At 40.9% G+C, this 18,373-nt stretch overlaps 1 protein-coding gene across 1 annotated transcript in view; it reads left to right on the forward strand.

The window, feature by feature from the left end:
- CD2AP (CD2 associated protein) overlaps positions 1-18,373 on the forward strand; it is a 73,351-nt gene that overhangs the window by 19,716 nt on the left and 35,262 nt on the right. The window contains exons 4-5 of the mRNA XM_054383788.1: positions 13,023-13,176; positions 17,565-17,665. Coding sequence (XP_054239763.1) covers positions 13,023-13,176; positions 17,565-17,665 — 255 coding nt within the window. The remainder of the gene's footprint in view (positions 1-13,022; positions 13,177-17,564; positions 17,666-18,373) is intronic.

The following is an 18,373-nucleotide window of genomic DNA, read 5'->3' on the forward strand; positions in this document are numbered from 1 at the left end:
GGAAGGACAAGCAAGATGTCAACAAGAGGATTATGGCTGCATGCCACCTGGATGTGGTGCATGCCCCAGTGTCCTTGTTTGAGTTAAAGCAAAGCTGGTTCCATTCATTGATTGTACTTTTCAGCTCAGTCTCTTTTAAGTAACTGCACTTTCTGAAGTTAGCAGCGTGTTTTTGCAGACTGTCTGCTTCCAGCAGTGATAACGCTCAGTGGCTTTGGTTAGTACCAAGGACTGGTGTGCAGACCAAGGTCACTGCTAAATCATGTGTACTCTGTTGGGGATGGAGAGTAAAAGGCCATACCTGCAGAGAGGTACAGACAGTTCAGGTGACCCTAAACTGACCAGTGAAGTATTCCATTCCATATACTTCATAGCTGGTATAAAGCTGAGGGACTGTGAGGGTCAAATTCTTCATGTTTTTTTATTTTTTTCCAATGGCTGGCATACAAGGAGGACTCTCTTCATTCTGCTTTTGATCAATGAGTTCCTGAATCCAGCTCCTGAATATGATGACCATCTGCTCCTGAGTCCAGTCTGGGGCTCCTGCCATAGCATTAGGGGATTTGGTGACTAATTGCCCTCAGGGGCTTGGGTTCGGTATTGGTTTTGTATATATTTGTATCTAGTTGACTTTACTGTTCTAATTTTCATTGTTTTAGTTTCCAAGTTCGCAAGTCTCTGTCCCTTACTCCCTTTCTCATACCTTGGGGAAGGGAAAAGGGCTGGTAGAGAGTGTCTGTTACTCGTTTGGTGACCAACCAAGCCCTTGACATCCAGGTTTGAACTGCATCATCACTGGTGATCATCACAAAGCTGATCAGCCCCCTTCTGCTCTCTCCTAATACATAGGATTTACTGACATCTTACACCACTCCTCATACTTTGACTTTTGTATGCTTTGCCACATGCATCTTTTCTGTTTGAGGTATGACCAAGTGCTGTCAACTTCATTTTGAGCTGTTAAAAGTCATGCAGGAAATAACGTTTTGATTATGACTTTTTTCCTCAAGTCTTCTAAATATTGCAAAATAGTTTTACCTAGTGATAGTGGGCTTATTTTTCATGTGGGTCTTTGCTGTCAGAAGTGCAGCTGACCTTGTGGTTTCAAATAGGGATAATTTGTTGTATAGACAAGCAGGCAAGCTAAGCACTATGCGATTGAAATGCTCATGTAAAAGGGAATGTACAGAAGCTTCCTTGGATACTGATGTAGTGCTGATGCTTGATCCCTTATATCCACTGGCAAGTTTTTGGTTTGGATTTTTTGGCTTCTACCCAAGCATTTTCCCCATTGACAGTGAGATACTGAAGAAGGATTGGAACTTGGTGGTGCCAGGTTCCTAGTGCTAGCTGGGATCTTGGCTTTCTGTGGGCTCTTCACTTGAATTAACCATCAGTTTGAGACAGTCTGTCCCAAAAGGTGTAGTTCTCAGTGCTGGGTTCCAGTCTCCAGTGCTGAGGTAGGGTAGTAAGGTAGTTGGGAGGGAAGTAAGGGGGTGGGATGTCCAAAGCAGTCCTGAAACCCAAGCTCAGAGGTGGTGGAACATCTTGAGATGAACATCTTGTATAGTTAAAAACATCTAGGTTAGAAAAACACAACAACAGCATGTGCAAGCAATTACATTGCCCACTTGTGAAACTCATTTCCTTGAATTCACTTTTCAGTACTAGGCCTTTTAAAAGATATTCTGCCTGTATTGCAGTGTTGGATTTTGGTGTGCATGAACTTCCAGGTCATTGACAAAACCTGCTTTGAAATTTTTATTCAAACTGGATATGCATATCCTTTTAATAGAGTAGAAATATTTGAATTAGAGTTCTTGTTCCTGACATTGTGATTGCCATTTTTCTCCCTCTTCCTGTATGGGCAATTTAAAATAAACAACTTCATAAATTCCTGAAGGGAATTAGTATTGGAAGCCTATCAGACTTTCATTGTTTTCTTTGAGAGTGGCTTTTCCTTCCTAAAATTCCTTGCAGTGCAGAAGGTGCGTGCAGACATTCATCTCCAGTATGGGTTAGAGCAGTGCAGTAATGTTGTTAGATAGAACATGTGAGAGGGTTTTATAAGGTATGTGGAAGGCTTTACGGTTTTCAGTTTTGCTGTGGTGTGGTTTGTGGTGGTTTTTTTTTTATTGTTTTTGTTTGTTCAGGGTTTTTTGGTTTTGTTTGGTTTTTTCCTGGCTGTTTATTTTGGTAGTGGTGGTTTGTTAATTTTGTTTGAGTAGCTCTGTTCACTTTCTCACAAATACTGTGTTGATAAGCTGGAAGTGATGATTTGGTGATCGTCCTTCTGCTCACTTCTGAAGGTTTTGTCTGTGCATAGCTAAGAAGATTTTTGAAAAATTAAGTTCCTTGTTTTATATAATTTATTGCTATCTTTCATAACTTGCCATAGTCATAGTAATGATGGGGATCATTACATAGGGATGATGATTCAACCACCTCCCCAGGGGAGCCTATTCCAGTATTTCATAGCCCTTCCAGTGAAGGTGTTACTTCTAATATCCAACCTAAATCTTCCCTCGTGGAACTTGAGGCCACCTCCTCTTGCCCTATCACTTGTTATTGGGGAGGAGACCAACCTCCACCTGGCTCCAACCTCCTTCCAGGTAGCTGTAGAGAGCAGGAAGGTCTCCCCTAAGCCTCCTTTTCTCCAGACTAAACAACCACAGTTCCCCAGCTGCTCTTTACAAGAGCTATTCTCCAGACCCTTCACCAGCTTTGTTGCCCTTCTCCGGATCTGCTCCAGCACCCCAATGTCTGCCTCATAATGGAGGCCCCAAAACTGAATACTGGTATTACAGGTGTGATGTCACCGATGCTGACTACAGGGGCACAGTTCCTTCCCTGTCACACTCTTCCTTGTGCAGACCAGGATGCTGTTGACCTTCTTGGCCACCTGAGCACACTGCTGGCTCCCATTCAGCCAGCTGTCGATCAAGTTGAATGAGGGAGGAGCAGCAGATAGATTAATTAGTAGCTTTCATCAGTTAAGGTAGAAAAAATTGTCAGTAGGCTTGAGGGCCATTCTGGTGAACAAGCTGGACATTTCTGCAAGCATTTTTGGGCTATGCAGCACTTCAGCCACCTGCTCAGCGGAGGACGCGTCCGCGATCATGCTGGCTCAGGGAAAAGTTTTAGCCTGTGCAGGTGTGTGCAGCTGCTCCTGCTTAGCTGAGCACCCAGCCTGCATCCTTCTCAGGTTAACACATGAACTTTGCTCACTGTGACATTTTTCTTCCTCCCCCTAAATAAAAAAACCCAGCAGCACTGGGTGTGTTCGAGCAAATATGTCCTTGGAAGTGGTAAGTTTGCTTTGTTTTCCATATGTTCTTAACATCAAGTGCTGTATAAGGGCTTTGTGATCCAGAGCAATAAATGCAAACAGCAGCAGGAGTTTAAAAGTTGTGATTGCAGTATAATTTTTAAGATTTTCTGTAATGTACAATGTAAAATCTTGACCTCGTTTGTGCAATAAAATCACTTGGTTTTGGTTTAGCTTGTCTACTATTATGTAGTGTGTAGAGGCTCTTCGGAACTTCAGACAGGTATGGTGCTTGCCTGAGAAACTTACTCTGAAAAGAATGATTTGTTTTCAGAGGTTATGTTCTTGTTCAGCTTCCTTGGTCTATGTATTTTTCTTTGTAAACAAAACCCAAGCTCCTTTCCTTCCTGTAAAAGCTCCCTCCCCAGCCAAAACTTCAGAGTATTAGCACTTCTGACCTGCCCTGTTAAAACTGTTTTTGCTGCCTCCTTGCCATGTTCTCGGTGATAGGATATTGTTAAGCACCAAGAGTGCTGTCAAGGAGCGAGAGAAGTTTTGGCTGAAGACTCTGTCAAGCGAAGTGCCTCCCGTAATTCCTTTTCAAAATCAGAAAATTGACCTCGCCCAGAACTTTAAAACGGGAATCATGAATTCAGGAGGGTTAGGGGCAAGGCACTGTCACACTCTTCTAGGTAATTCTTAATTCTAATGTTGGCATGATTAGGTAGTGTATTAATTAAAAACATAACTGAGGCTTTAAACAATGTATATAGGGTAAGCCGTATGCATCTAGGTTGAAGTAATTAGGGTGCCTTTATAGAATGGAATAAAACATGTATCTATTTACAGAATTACTATTTTTTTTCTCTGTTAGGTGTTCTGTCCAAATTATTTTCCTCTAAGTAAGGCTTAGAGAAAATGAGATAGGATCGATAGATTAGTGCATATCAGGCAAGCGATATATACAGCTTTCTCTCTTGCTTTTTTGTTGTTTTGAGGAACAGGCTGCCCAGAGAGGTTGTAGAGTTCCTTCACTGGAGACAATCAAAACCCACCTGGATGTGTTCCTGTATGACCTGTTCTAGGTGGTCCTGCTCTGGCAGGGGCATTGGACTTTCAAGGTCCCTTCCAACCCCTACTATGAGCTCTTGTTTTTCAGAAACCAAGATAAAATGCAAGATTGAAAGCCATATTAAGGCACTTTGGTTTCAGTGATGAGTATTTGAGAGAAACACTGGATGTAAAGTGGCTCTTGTCTCCTGGCAAGGAGGGAAGCTGAGCATTCAGGAGGGTGCTTTAAGACCTGTTGCCAATTTGATGGTGCCATCCATTGTTCCTGCTGATCTTTCTTCTGACTTTGGGAGAAAATAGTGTCATTGGATAGTGTGTTACTGGGCTGGGTTTGCCTAAAGGGGTCCTGCTAATGCCATCCTATGTGTCTGGGATTTGTGAGAATGGTGATAATGATTTCTGTGCTTTTTAGGTGAACTATTTTGGCCTGAATAAACAAGGGAATGGGTGTCTTTCAACTGAAATGTTAAGATAAATGGCTTGGGTGAGCCTTACTTATGATGGGTAAACCACTGTTTCTAAAATAATACTAAATAAAATGAACCAACTGAAAACACTGGCAGATAGAGCCAAGGGCACATAGACGTAGAGTCAAATAATTTTTCACTAGGATTTGAAGTTCATCATGAATTATTCTTTTTCCTGTGACTTATGCAGTCAAGATACTGGATTGACTGCATGGATTTATACCTATCAGGCCCCAGTTCTGTGTTCCCTCTGTAAACTGACTGTTAGTGGCACGAAGAGGAGAGAAGAAAGGTCCTGAGGCTGATTTCCATTTACAGATGGTCTGAGACTTTGCATCATAATGCTACTGCTACTTATTCAGCAATACCAGAACAGTCCCTGGTGGGCACCTGCATGCCAGGTTGTCTTTTGTTGTTGCCACTAAGTCCATACTAGGATTTTATTGCCTTAGCTGTTGGTTGGGGATCTGGGAATTGTTTCATATTCCATGGCAGCATAAGTATGTTGATTAGAAAGACATGGCTTTACTCACGGTTTTACTCATTTATTGCCTTGTTTAGTAGCTCAACACCACCAGGTGGTAGTGGCTTAGGATCATAGATTCATAGAATAATTTGGATGGGAAAAGCCCTTTAAGATCATGGAGTCCAGCCATTATCTAACTCTACTAAACCTGATGTTAAATCGTGTTCTTTAGCACTACATCTATGAGTCTTTTAATCACCTCTAGGGATGAGGACTCAATCACCTCCCTGGGGGAACCTATTCCAGTGTTTGATAGCCCTTTCAATGAAAAAGTTTCTAATATCCAACCTAAACTTCCCCCAGTGCAACCTGAGGCCATTTCCTCTTGTTCTGTCATTCTTAGGGAGAAGAGACCAACATCCACCTCACTACAGGAAGCTGTAGAGAACAGGAAGTCTCCCCTGAGTCTCCTTTTCTCCAGACTGAACAACCCCAGTTCCCTCAGTCACTCCACATAAAACCCATTCTCCAGACCCTTCACCAGTTTTGTTGCCCTCCTCTAGATCTGTTCCAGCACTCCAATGTCTGTCATGTAGTGAGAGTCCCAAAACTAAATACAGTACTCCAGGTGTGGTATCTCCAGTGCTGAGGTGAACGATGACTTCCACAGTCCTGCTTGTCACACTCTTCCTTATGCAGGCCAGGATGCTCTTGAATTTGGTGAAATGATGTGGCCCTTTTTGTGTTCTACATGAGCATTTAAGTACTTTAAAATATTAAGAAAACTCCCACTTCTCAGGAAGGCTTCAGTTTGTGTCTGAAAGTTATTGTTTGACTGTAAGAGTAACATCTGTAGCATGACAAAATCATCTGTGTCTGAATGTGTACATGGAATGAAGACAACAGTGGTGCTTTTTTTTAATATTTAGTATTTTAAAACTTATTTTTGTATTCTGTATTTTAAAATGCTTTGTTGCCAAGAGCATGGGAGAAATGGATAGAGCTAATTTTAACTCAGTGACACTACTGGTATGGAAGGGAACTTGAGGCACTGTTCTGAAAGACAGCAGGATAAAAGATGGAGAAATTCTTCACCATGAGAGTGGTGGGAGACTGAAACAAATTTCCCAGAGAAGTTGTGAAGGCTTCAACCCTGGAAGTGTTCAAAGCTAGGCTAGATGGGACCTCAAGCAACCTGTTCTAGTAGGAGGTGTCTCTGCTCATGGCAGGAGGTTTGGCACAAGATGATCTTTAAGGTCCCTTCCAGCCCAAATCATTCTATGATTCTGCAATTAATGGCTTCTGTGAATCTTGTCTAAATTTTCTAATTATTCTCTCTGACTTCAGTTATCAAAGTTTCTTGATTTTACATATGCCTCTTCGTTTCCTAAAAGGTGAATCAGCTTGTAATACTACTTGTGATTGGATATTCTTGGCTACTAATCGTGCTGCTCAGGTTGGCTGTATAGGTTTGCTGCACAAGCTAGTTAGTCCTCAAAGGGCAGCAGGTATATATGAGTAGTTGCTCCTTTAACCAGATGAAACAATCTGCTCTTTTGCCCTTTCTTATTTAGTTTTCACACTTGATTTGTGCATAATTTCCTCATTTCCTCTTTGTGCACTGGTGAAATGTAACCCTTATTTAGCTGGATGCTTGCAAACAGGGTGTGGAATTCAGATGGTGTTTGCAACCATCACTAAGTAAACTCCACAAAGCATCACCAGCAGAATTGCCTGAACATGCACCAAAAACTTACTCGTAAGTTTAGGCTTCTGCTGTATACAGAAATCTGAAATCCAGCCATGAATGTGTACTCTGGAATTACCTAGCAGTACCAAAAAGGTCAGTTACCCAGGTGCTGCACTGTGTAATGTTTGTTGTATCCTGGGAGGCTCTGGGCATGCATTCCAGTGTTGTGTTTTTAGTACTCTGCCATTTGTCTAATATATCAATGTATGTGTCCACCCAACACAGTTAATATTAAACCCATTCTTTTTTTTTTTCCCCCATGAGGTTGAATGAAGTAATCTACTTGTGAACTTGAAACTTGTGTGAGGCTAGTTTTTCTGGCCTGTAATTATTACAATGTTTCCACTACTTGTGAATTTTGTTTTTTTTTTTGATAGGGTATGGCTTTGGAGGGGAGAAATTCGCTCTCTTATACTGCAGAGTTTTCAATATTAAGTTTATTTTTTAATGTATATTTTCCTTCATTGAACACTGGGTTCTGTCTAATATCATGACCTGATCTCATGGAGTTGGATGTGGTGAATATTCTTCCATGCTTACCAAGCTTTTCACTTCCTAAAAATACTATGTGTGTGAGTTTATTAGCTTTGGGCTTGGTGTAATAAAGCTTTCAAACTAATAGAAACTGATGATGATGAGCAGTTGCCCTGTTGCCTAGCTGTATACAAAACAAGAGCATGTTTTCAATCAAAATTATTAGTTAATGAGCAAATCTTTGATGAAACTTTAATCTTTAAAGCTCTTTTAATCTCTACTAAGATTCTGAGGTTTTTCTGTCCTAGGCAAGAGTAGTGATGTGGCAGTGTTTAACTTGCTTTGAGTTTTGTGCAGAGGTCGTCACAAGTGAAGTGCTGGAGGTTTCACAGGGAATGGAAAGAGATGGGTGCCCTAGGAGAGGCATGTGGATTCAGGGAAGAAGAGCATGACAATGCATGCAGGAAGTAGGAAGCTGGGATGATGTCGAGAAGGAACAAGGGCTATCCTGAGTTAAATATTAAAGCAGACCTGTAGTGGTTAATAGATGACACATTTGTCTGGACCAGCAATTGAGACACTTAACTGGGAGAAAGTTCCTTGTAGAGGAAGCTTGGAAAACACCATGTGCTGCGGGAACTGGATCTGCGTCTTATCCACTGCTACATGTGATTCTTGGTTTCTTTGATCTAAGGCATTATTTTGCGGCTGCTGGTTGACAGGACATTAGCTGTAGGTCTATAAAACAAATACAAGAAATAAAATTTAAATTTTCATATGTATAAGCAAATAGAATGGAAAAGAAATGCAATTAGCATTTTAAGATGTGTTCAGACTGTGCTGTTCTGCATCTGAGCTTTTATCCTTGTTGAAATCAGGTGGAAAGAGTCATCTTAACATCCACATAAGCTTCTTAATGCCTGCTATGACACTATGTGTTTTTAGTTTTCTTATATTTTGGAAATACTAACAAGTCCGCACATCAGAATCTGCTTTGACACTTGCATGGCACAAGCTTTATAGGTATCCAGCTCTCCACAATAAAAAATATTTTTGTATATATGTTTATGATTTACATCAAAATCTGAAATCCCAAGCCTGCTTCTATGTTTCTGTCTTAGCGGTGAATTTGCCTTATTTAGGAAAGTCCAGTTGTTTGCCTGATCTTCACTTTAAAACACACATTTATTCAGTGGCTCAAGCTTTGGTCTCTAAGTCTGAAGTGACTCAGTAATTTTTCTGTGCTTCCCAGCAATCTTGCTTATTCCATATGCCATGTATTGTGAAAAAGAAGAGAAACCTTGCTGAATTGATGATGCCTTTCTTCCTACCAGGGAGACAGTGGTCTAATTTAGCATTAGATTAACAGATTACTTGAATTTTTACGTATTTGATAAACTTCATGCTGAGTGATGTGGGATGTGTGTGATTTAATAGACAAAAATGCTGTGGTTCTGTTTGCAGACTACAGAAGTGTGACCCTGGCTTTTATTCTTGTAGGGAAAAAGACAGAAATTGTGATTTGAGCCTGTGGCAGACACAAATATTAGTAATTCAGATATACAAAATTATTTCTCTAGCCATTTATGAAACTCTGCTGTGCACATAGAGTCCACAGATGCCTTCTGGTATTGCAGGATGTTGGAGAAGTTTACCTACTGGGATTCTGTATCCTTGATTTCTGTACTCTAGTATTTAAAGCATGTGAAAACTTTAGATGTAAATGGATAACTCCACATGAAACTTTCAGAAAAAGGCAGGATTAGCCATAGAGGGATTTTTTTTTCCTCTTTTTACAAAGGCATATAATTATAGGACAATGGCTTCAGACTGGAAGAAGCTAGATTGAGATTAGATTAGGTCAGATTCTTTCCTACAAGGGTGATGAGGCACTGGAACAGGTTACACAGAGAAGTTGTGGAGGCTGCAACCCTGGAAATGTTCAAAGTCAAGTTGGGTGGGGCTCTGAGCAAGCTGGTCTGGTAGGAAGTGCCAGGGGGATTTGAACTAGATCATCTTTAACGTGCTTTCCAACCAAAGCCATTCTGTGATCTTCAGTTTTAGAGACTGGAGCTGTTAAAGCTGCCTTGTGCCAGTTTGTCTGTTACTATAAGCTGGACTATAACTATGGGAAGTAATGGGTGCTCTGTGAAGATTTTTGTGTTTTAGCAGACGTGGTGTCTTATTACACTTAAACAGATTATGGCTAATAATCTTATCTGTATGCAGCTGTATGGGGTTTTGTATGTATTATAGAGTGACACACATATGCATGTGTTATTTTTCAGTGATGTGAGGGGAAGAGTTAAACCTGTATAAACAGAGCTGTTGACTGTAGGTTTATCACAAGCTTCCAATTCTTCCCTCTCCCTTTAAATATGTGACAGGCTCAATACTTACTGACTAGTAAAATACGAATCATAAACTTGATTTGCCAGTCCATGGGTTCTTTATTGCTGTTCTGATAGGGAAGGAAAGAGACTAGAAAAGGAGAATAAAAGAAAAGAGATAATTGCATGTGGAGGCTCAGACATTTACCTTTTGCGTATTCTTCATCTCAGCTTCTTAAGAGATTGAGATCATTTTCTGCAGCTAGAGATCTTGCTTTAAAGTGTACTTGGCCAGTAACGGAAATGCACATTGCTTTTGTACAGGCTGATGTTTTACAATTCACTGTGAAAAGAACATAAACAGCCTAAATATGATTGTTCTTGGAATAATGACATGTAGAAGGAGATGGGCAGCTCAAGTTTTAATATTTGTGCTTGGAGAATCTAGTTAAGGATTTAGGTTTGCTGGATAATGAACTTCTACCTCATAATTCAGGAACGAACTGCATATTTATAACCCTCCATTCCTCATGTCATTTCAGACGATCTGACCTGCTTTCTCTGTCTCCAGTGCCCCACTAATTTTAGAGCTCATTGCTTCTGGCGAGGGAAGTGGGGAGGGTCCTGCTGTCCCTGGTGGAGCAATGCATGGGCAAGCTTGCTTAAAAAGTAGGTCAGGACCGCCTGCTTATTTATTTTAATAGGCATCATGAGGCTATAGAAGGATTTAGATGTGCTGGGGTTTTATCTGTGTATAAAGAAGAATAATTCTTCTTTCACATGTTGCTGTGCATCCCTGGGGAGTCCATTACAGTGTTTGATAACCCTTTCAGTGAAGAAGCTTTCTCTAACGCTAGACCTCCCCTCGTGCGACCTGAGGTTATTTCCTCTTGCCCTGTCACTTGTTACTAGGGAGAAGAGACCAACTAACACCCACCTTGTTCCAACATCCTCTCAGGTAGTTGTAGGGAGTTTGGACTGTTTGACTCCAGGTGCATAATATGTTTCAAAGCATCAGTAGATTTCCAGACTAGCTGAGTTTTCCAGCTGCACAGCTGCAGTAAGTAACCAGGGTTCTAATGTATGAAAGCATCAAGTAGGTCTTGATGAATATATTTCTCATATTTTTGGCTTTGCATCAATGCATGATGTTGTATTAAAGCTCATGTTTGAGTTCACACAACATTATTATGTATGTGCATTGCTGTTGTTTCCAAATATCATTAAATATTTTATTGCTGCTACAGCTGCATTAACTAGTGAAGTTGCTTATGAGTAGCTATTGATGATGGATGCAAGAATTGTTCTGAAGTGGATCACAAAAAGCTGCAAAATACGTGTGTCTGTTTTCCTCAAAACACAATGCTGCAGTGCTGAGAAAGCTGATGTGCTTTGAGGGCCTTGCTGGGCACACAGGCACATGAGATTCAGTGGATATTTCACAGCTGGGTTTTCCCCAAGTTACTGAAGGCATGAAGTTGCTGTGCGATTAAAGGAAAAGTTCTGTTGTAGTGTGGAAGTTCTGTTATAGTGTGGAAGTTTTTAATGAATAAGAAGCAAAAGGCTTATCACTACAGAGGAGGAGAGTTGGTGATGGGATGCCCCAGGAACTGGATGTGGTACTGGCTTTGTTCGGCAGTCATGTGGAGAGGGCATTTAATTCACAGCACACACTTCCATTTTGGGAGTGCTGTTAAACTTGCAGGTAGATCAATGCCACACTGATGGCAATGAGCTGAGCAAGCAAAGAGGATGGTGGATGAGCTTGGAGGCAGGTAAACACCATGTAATGTGTGCAAGAAAAATCCATGTCATGCCTATGTGGAACTGCCAGTTGCGAGTTAAGCATCAGCTTATGAATATCTGGTCTGTTGCTTTCAGTTCTCCAAACTCCTCAGCTCTGAATGCAGTGAGTGCACTGGAAGGGTGCCAAGTGTCATCAGATCTCTTGAGACCAAGATGGAGACAGGTGTCCAAATAGATGGTTAAAGGGGTGGAGCCACTATATTTTGAGAATAGTGGCTGAGATTCTTCAGTTGAGAGGATAAAATCAAGCGGTGAAATGATCAAGTTTTACATAGCTGTGGAGACAGTGGTAAACTAAATGCAGTGATGGGAAGTCCACACTAGGACTAGTAAAGAGCTTCTTCACCTAGCAGAAAGCAAGTATCTGGTATCTGCCCTAAGGAAGCAGTGGAGGAAGATGGCATCATGGGTGCAGAAACGGTTTAGACAGCTTAATCTGTACACATGATAGGGAGAGGGGACGGGATCTGTTTCCTTAGTGAAACCCTGATGGGTGCTCAGGGAATCTGAGAGGATCTGGAGTGTAAGATAGCTCTTTAAAGAGCATCTGGGCTTGTGGCTGCTAGGAGCTGTGTTTTGCACTTGATAGGTCATTGATCTGACCTAATGGATTTCTTCACGTGCAAAGTGATGATTTCCTTCTTTCAGAGTATCTGTTCTCTCATCAAGTCTCATTTAATGAGTTGCTGCAGTAGAGTAACTGCTTCATAGATGGCCTTTTCTGTCAAGAACAATGCTTTCTTGTTTATGGGCTGCTTAGTCTTGATTGGTACATTCAATTCCAATGCTAACAGCTTCATTTAAAAAGATAGAAAGGTGGGAGACAATTATAAAAAAAAAAATCTCTGTTACTTTCTTCCTACACCTTTCCTCTCACTTTCTCACACTGTTTCTTGTATCTCACTTTTTTTTTCACTTGTCTTTCAACAGTATGATTGCATCATGTCTGTAATTAACCTTTGAGCATTCTGAGGCAGACATGATCATTTAATACAGTTTTATATATGAAAATATATTTAGTGCTGAAGTAACATTTCTGTTTTAAAGACTGTCTTCAAATATGAGCTGTAATTTATGAGTTGTAATATAGGACTTCTGTGATCATAGATCTTTTTCTCAGGGCTGGAGTAGATGGCTAAGATACTGCCTCTGTTTTGGAATTTTCTCAGCACATCATCTTACCTGTTTGCTAGCATGATTATGTGGAAGGGTCAAGTTTATTAAGACCTTTAGTATGTTTAGTTGCAGAATGCTATGATTTTTGAGTATAATACATACCTAAACGGTAAGTACCTGAAGTCTGTTAGTCTGTAGAGCACCTGTCTAAAAATACTGCCCTCTTGGGTAATTGGAACAACCTCTAAGTCTTAAAAAAAATCTCTTGTTTCAGGAAGTTAAGAAGGATGTAGAGCCCAAGGATGATGCTGTACCGATCAGAAGGGAGAAATCTGGCAATGTAGCCAGCCTTGTGCAGCGTATGAGCAGCTGTGGGCTTCCAGCAGGAGGATTTCAACCTCATCCCCCATCCAAAAACTTCAAGAAGAGTATGTAGTCTTTCCAAGTCCTTCAGTTGTGTAAGATGCTGATGTGGGATTTTTTAATAAACATGTATTATTTAATGTAAGATTTAGTTTTAATGTTGTCTGGAAAACTAGATGTGGAAGGAAACACTTTGGTTCAAAGCCAAGTTCTGTTCCTGATGTGTGGGCAGAAAGCTTATATGTAACTCTTGACAGTGGTAATAGGAGTGAATGTTCCTGGGAACAGGATTTGGACCTGTTCCAGATTCTAGAAGGTTGCTCTATAACTTCATAAAATCTTTTTGGTTGGAAAAGACCTTCAAGGTCATTGAGACCAACCATTATTTGACTCTACCAAGTCTGATGCTAAGCCATGTCCCTTGACACCGCATCTCTGTGTCTCTTAAACTCTGAGGGATGGTGAATCAGCCACCTCCCTGGGAAGCCTGTTCCAGTGTTTAATAACCCTTTCAGTCAAGGAATTTCTTCTAATATCCAACAGAAAACAGCCTCCCTTGATGCAACCTGAGGCCATTTTCTCTTGTCCTATCACTTGTTACTAGAGAAAAGTGACCAGTTGGTTGTTGATCAACACCCCCAGGTCTTTGTCTACTGGTTAGTTTTCCAGCCACTCTTCCCTAAGCCTGCAGTGTTCTCTGGGGTAGTTGTGACCCTAGCACAGGACCTGGCACTTGACCTTGTTGAATATCATGAAAATGGCCTTAGGCCATTGATCCAGCCTGTTCAGGTCCTTCTGCAGTCTTCCTACCCTCGAGCATATCAACCCTCCCTCCCAGCATAGTGTTATCTGCAAGCTTATTGAGGGTGCATGTGAGGACTTGTGTGACCTCTGATTGTATTGATAGGTACTGGAATGAGAATTGCAGGCTTGTTCATGATAATCAGAAATCTTCCTGTGATCCTTTCTTTTAACATAATTTTTACTAGAAATTCAGGGCTTTATGACAAGGAAATGCTATGTAGTTCAGGTTCCTCTTGTTTGGTAGATATTTTGCTTGTGTAAAATAAGATCAAGTTGGTAATCTCTAAGTAGTGGTCTTCTTGTGATTGCAACTGCAGCCATTAGGATGATCAGGAGCGCAGACTTCATGCCTTTGTATCTGTTTTAATGACAGTATTTCATTAAAGTGAAAGAAACCTAAAGCAGAAAGCACAGTGTTCCCTGCATCCAGAAAATTGACTTGTGATTTGTGTTTGGACACCTCAGTCCTTACATGAGACTAAAATACTGTGACTTCCTCTCTCTTAAGGGCTTGCAGGTGTTTACAATTTGTTTGCTTTTTTTTTTAAAAGAAAGAATTCAGAATTTACCATTTTTGGCATGTTTGTGCTTTGAGTTTCTTCCCATAAAAGGAGAAGAGCCAATAGTTGTCTTCTAAAACACCAAAATGGGACCACCAGATCTACAAATTTGTTGAGATCTCAGAGATGACTAAGGTTGTTACCTTCAAAATTACTTTCTAGTGAATCTAATCTGTATGTGCATATTGACAACAGCACATACGTGCCTGCTAGATGTTTTCAGCAGCAGCCTTTTGAAAACCTAGTCTGAGAAATGAGTGTTTGTCCTAAATTAGTGCAACCAGGCTCTGGAAGGACATCAGCATGATCTGTATGAGTCCTTCCAACTCAAGATATTCTAGGATTCTGTGATTCTGTGAAGACTATCTGATACCAGTGCAAGTGTCAACTACTCATTCTGGTTTCCCTACTTCTGGAACAGTCCCATATCCAGCATGTCTCATTCACATACTGGTGACTGTGTGGCCATGGCCAGAGTAGTAGGTACAGCTTGGTTTGAAACTCTGCAGTTCCCTGGCTAGTCTTAGTGTCCTAGAAGAAATTGATGTTCAAGCACTTTACTTTAAGCACACAATTGTTTAACTGTGCTTCCATTTTACTTGTATGCTCTTTCCTGGAAGGCTGTTCAAACAGCTCCTGCAGAGCCTGTTTGCTTTGTGCCTGGGCAATCTCTTACTCCCTTCGAAAGGTTTCCACTGTTTAGTTGTCTGTCCATTTCTGTTTGCTAATCTGGTAAAATGAAGTTTACAATGTTAAAAATAATGTTAAGCCTCTTCAATAGCAAGTTTTCAGTGTGTGATGGGTTAGGTTTCTTCTGCCTGGAAAGTGTCTTGTGTTCTCATATGCAGCTCTTGCTGAATTAGGGTATTTTATACCATGTGGGCAGTAAACTGCAGACAGTAGATGGCTGTCTTTTGTTCAGGTAAAGTAAAATACAGGTGTGCTAAGTTATGGCAACAAAGGGTTACATTGGTTTACCCTGTACAAACAAAACCTGAGGCAAAACAGCAGTATTGCCAAAGGCCTGCCAGCCCAGCAGTCCTTTGGCACCACGTGAAGCTGGAACTTTTCTCCTGAGCAGAAGCCATTTCTAGGTTAAACTAGGGGACTTTCAAAACTGGACAGCAGTACTTCCTAGACTTGTTATCCTTGAAAACAGACCTCAGGTGAGAAAGAGTTCTGGATGTGAAATGCATCTGTGGGGTTTCCCTGTCGTCCTCCCCATGTAGATAGAATTGCAATATGAAAAAAAATGCCGAGATAAATTTAGACCAAATGACCATGACTTTTTAATTTGCCTTTTTTTTGTTATCAGTTAACCTTGAACAAAGGAGGAGCCCTGAAAGTGCTGCAGAAGGTAGTAAAGGCCAGTGAACCGTTTATTGCAATTACTGTTAACAATCCCTCTTGGCTGATGTAGGAGTTTCAGTGAAGTTAGAAGTAGGGTGTATTATGTGGGCAATTACACGTTATTAGAAAGAGCCCATAGAGAGCTCCATGCTTTTGCTTTATTTGTTTCCTGCCTCTTTTAAGCTCTCCACAGCACTGACCATATACCAGCATGTTCACAATTCTTGATTTGGAGAGCCCTCTCTCAGAAGTTTTAGACGCTGAATGCTACTCAGATGCCTGGCACATTTTCTACTGAGGACTCTGGGAGTGGCAGTCTTCTGAATGTCTAACTTTGGACTTTCAATTCTGCTGCAACAAGACAAGGATCAATCTTGGATCTGTGTTTTGAAACGTTTTCACCCAGCTGGTTTTAATTGCTGAAGCTTGAGTGTTGCAGGAGTGCAAAGTACAAGAGAAAGTGTGGAAATTACACACCTCCTCCAAACTTAAGCTTTACCATTTCAAGCTTTTCATTTATATTTTCACTTAAACTGTGGCAGAGTGGTTTTGAGGAGGATAGGCAGCACGTGTGAGTCATAGCACAGAACGACAGTTGCTTTCAACAGCATACTGGTTGCTCTGCCGTGGAAAAGGTCTGAAGGCACAGCTGCTTGTTTGAAAGAGAAATGCCCAAACTCTATGTGTTCAACAGCGACATCACTCCAGGATATATGCTGCATAATTGGGCAACTGTAGGTTCACACTGCTCTGGCTGGAGGGGTTGCTGGCAGCCACTTCAACACTCTGCCCTTGAAGGATGTCATTTTGTCTTTTTAATGCCTGCAAAGCTCTTATGATACATGGCAAACATCTGAAGACTGTGCTTTGTTTTAATTTTGCTTTTGTCAAACACTGCTAATTGAAGTGTTGATTGAATTTCTTCCCCCCTGACACTGACACTGAGAAAAATGGACTATTTTTGCCTTCACAGATAAAAATTACTTTGGATTTTGAAATAAGAGCTGAGCAAAATTAGCATTACCTCAGACCAGTAGTTATCAAGGTCTTTATTAGAGAGAGGGCAAAAAGGCTATTGGCACTTCAGTGTTTTGCAGAGCAAAATGTGTTATGTCACAAAATCATAGAATGTTTTAGGTTGGAAGTAACCTCTAAAGGTCATCTAATCCAACTCCACCAAGTGAGCAGGGACACCTTTACCTCAGAGCCCTATTCAACCTGACCTGGAATGTTTTTTTTGGGATGAGGCATCTACTATCTGTCTGGGCAGCCTATGCCAGTGTTTGACCACCATTTTTGTAAAAATATTCTTCCTTCTATCTCCTTTCAGAATTGCTTAAAGACTGGAGGCTCAAACTTGCACATTTTCTTCTAAGCAGGTGCTAACTCTGCAGCTGGCAGCAGTTGTCATTCATTCAGACTTGAGGCAGGAAATAGCTTGAAAAGTCATTGTACTGGGGGTATACCTGACTTGGTTGTGTCAACACGCTTTTTATAGCATGTTGGTAATTGGGCAGTGTAGTGTTTATTTGTAATCAACAGTCTGTAAAGCTTGATGTTTTTCAAGCTCCATCTGAGATAAGACTTGCTACTAAAGTGACACAAGGGAAATAGAAAACCAAGAGCTACGTAGATTTTTGGGAAGGCTTATTGGTCTTGTGGTCAGATTTCATCTTCAGAAGCTGAGTGTAGGAAAAACTAGTTTTTCTTTCTTACTTTTGCTGTTTCCCTTGACTCAGGGTCCAAGAAGAGACAGTGCAAAGTGCTCTTTGAATACATCCCACAGAACGAGGATGAACTGGAACTCAAACTGGGGCATGTGATTGACATCAATGAAGAGGTAAGCTGTTTTGCAGAGCTGATCGTCTCTTTATGTAGCCAAGAGTAAAATTGTTCTTTTGGTCGATTATTTGAATTATAAGGATGCAGAAAAAACAGCATAGGAATTGGTGTACTTAAAGCTGAAGCTGCACTCCTGGATTTACTTATTTGTTGCCGCATCTGGTAGCTCAAAACCACCAGGTGCTGGTGGCTTTGAATCATAGACTCATAGAATCATTTGAGTTGGAAAAGACCTTTAAGATCATTCAATTCTACCATTATCTAATAGACCTGGTGCTAAATCATGTTCCTCAACACAGGGGGACAAAAATTTCCCTAGTCCTGCTTGTCACACTATTCCTGATACAAGTCAGGATGCTGGTGACCTTTTTGGCCACCTGGGCACACTGCTGGCTCATGTTCAGATATTTCAGATAGAAGATACTATCCATTGGATGTGCAGTATGGTAATTTGTACTTAGCTTTGTTGAACTTCACGAGCTTGGCATTGGGCTGGTTTTCAAGCTCATCAAGGTCCCTCTGGATGGCTTTACTTCCCTTCAAATTCTAGCAGTTATCTGTGAATCATTCAGTATTTAGCCCTGATTATTTTCATGAATTGAGTAGTTCCAGCTTGCACTGCTGGATGTGAAATCAAAGGTGGAGGCATATGGGTTCAGAAATTAAATGGCTAATACTGAAGACAGCCAGGCTAAAACAATCAGAA

The sequence above is a fragment of the Indicator indicator genome, chromosome 9 (genome assembly GCF_027791375.1).
Source record: "Indicator indicator isolate 239-I01 chromosome 9, UM_Iind_1.1, whole genome shotgun sequence".
NCBI classification, from domain to species: domain Eukaryota; kingdom Metazoa; phylum Chordata; class Aves; order Piciformes; family Indicatoridae; genus Indicator; species Indicator indicator.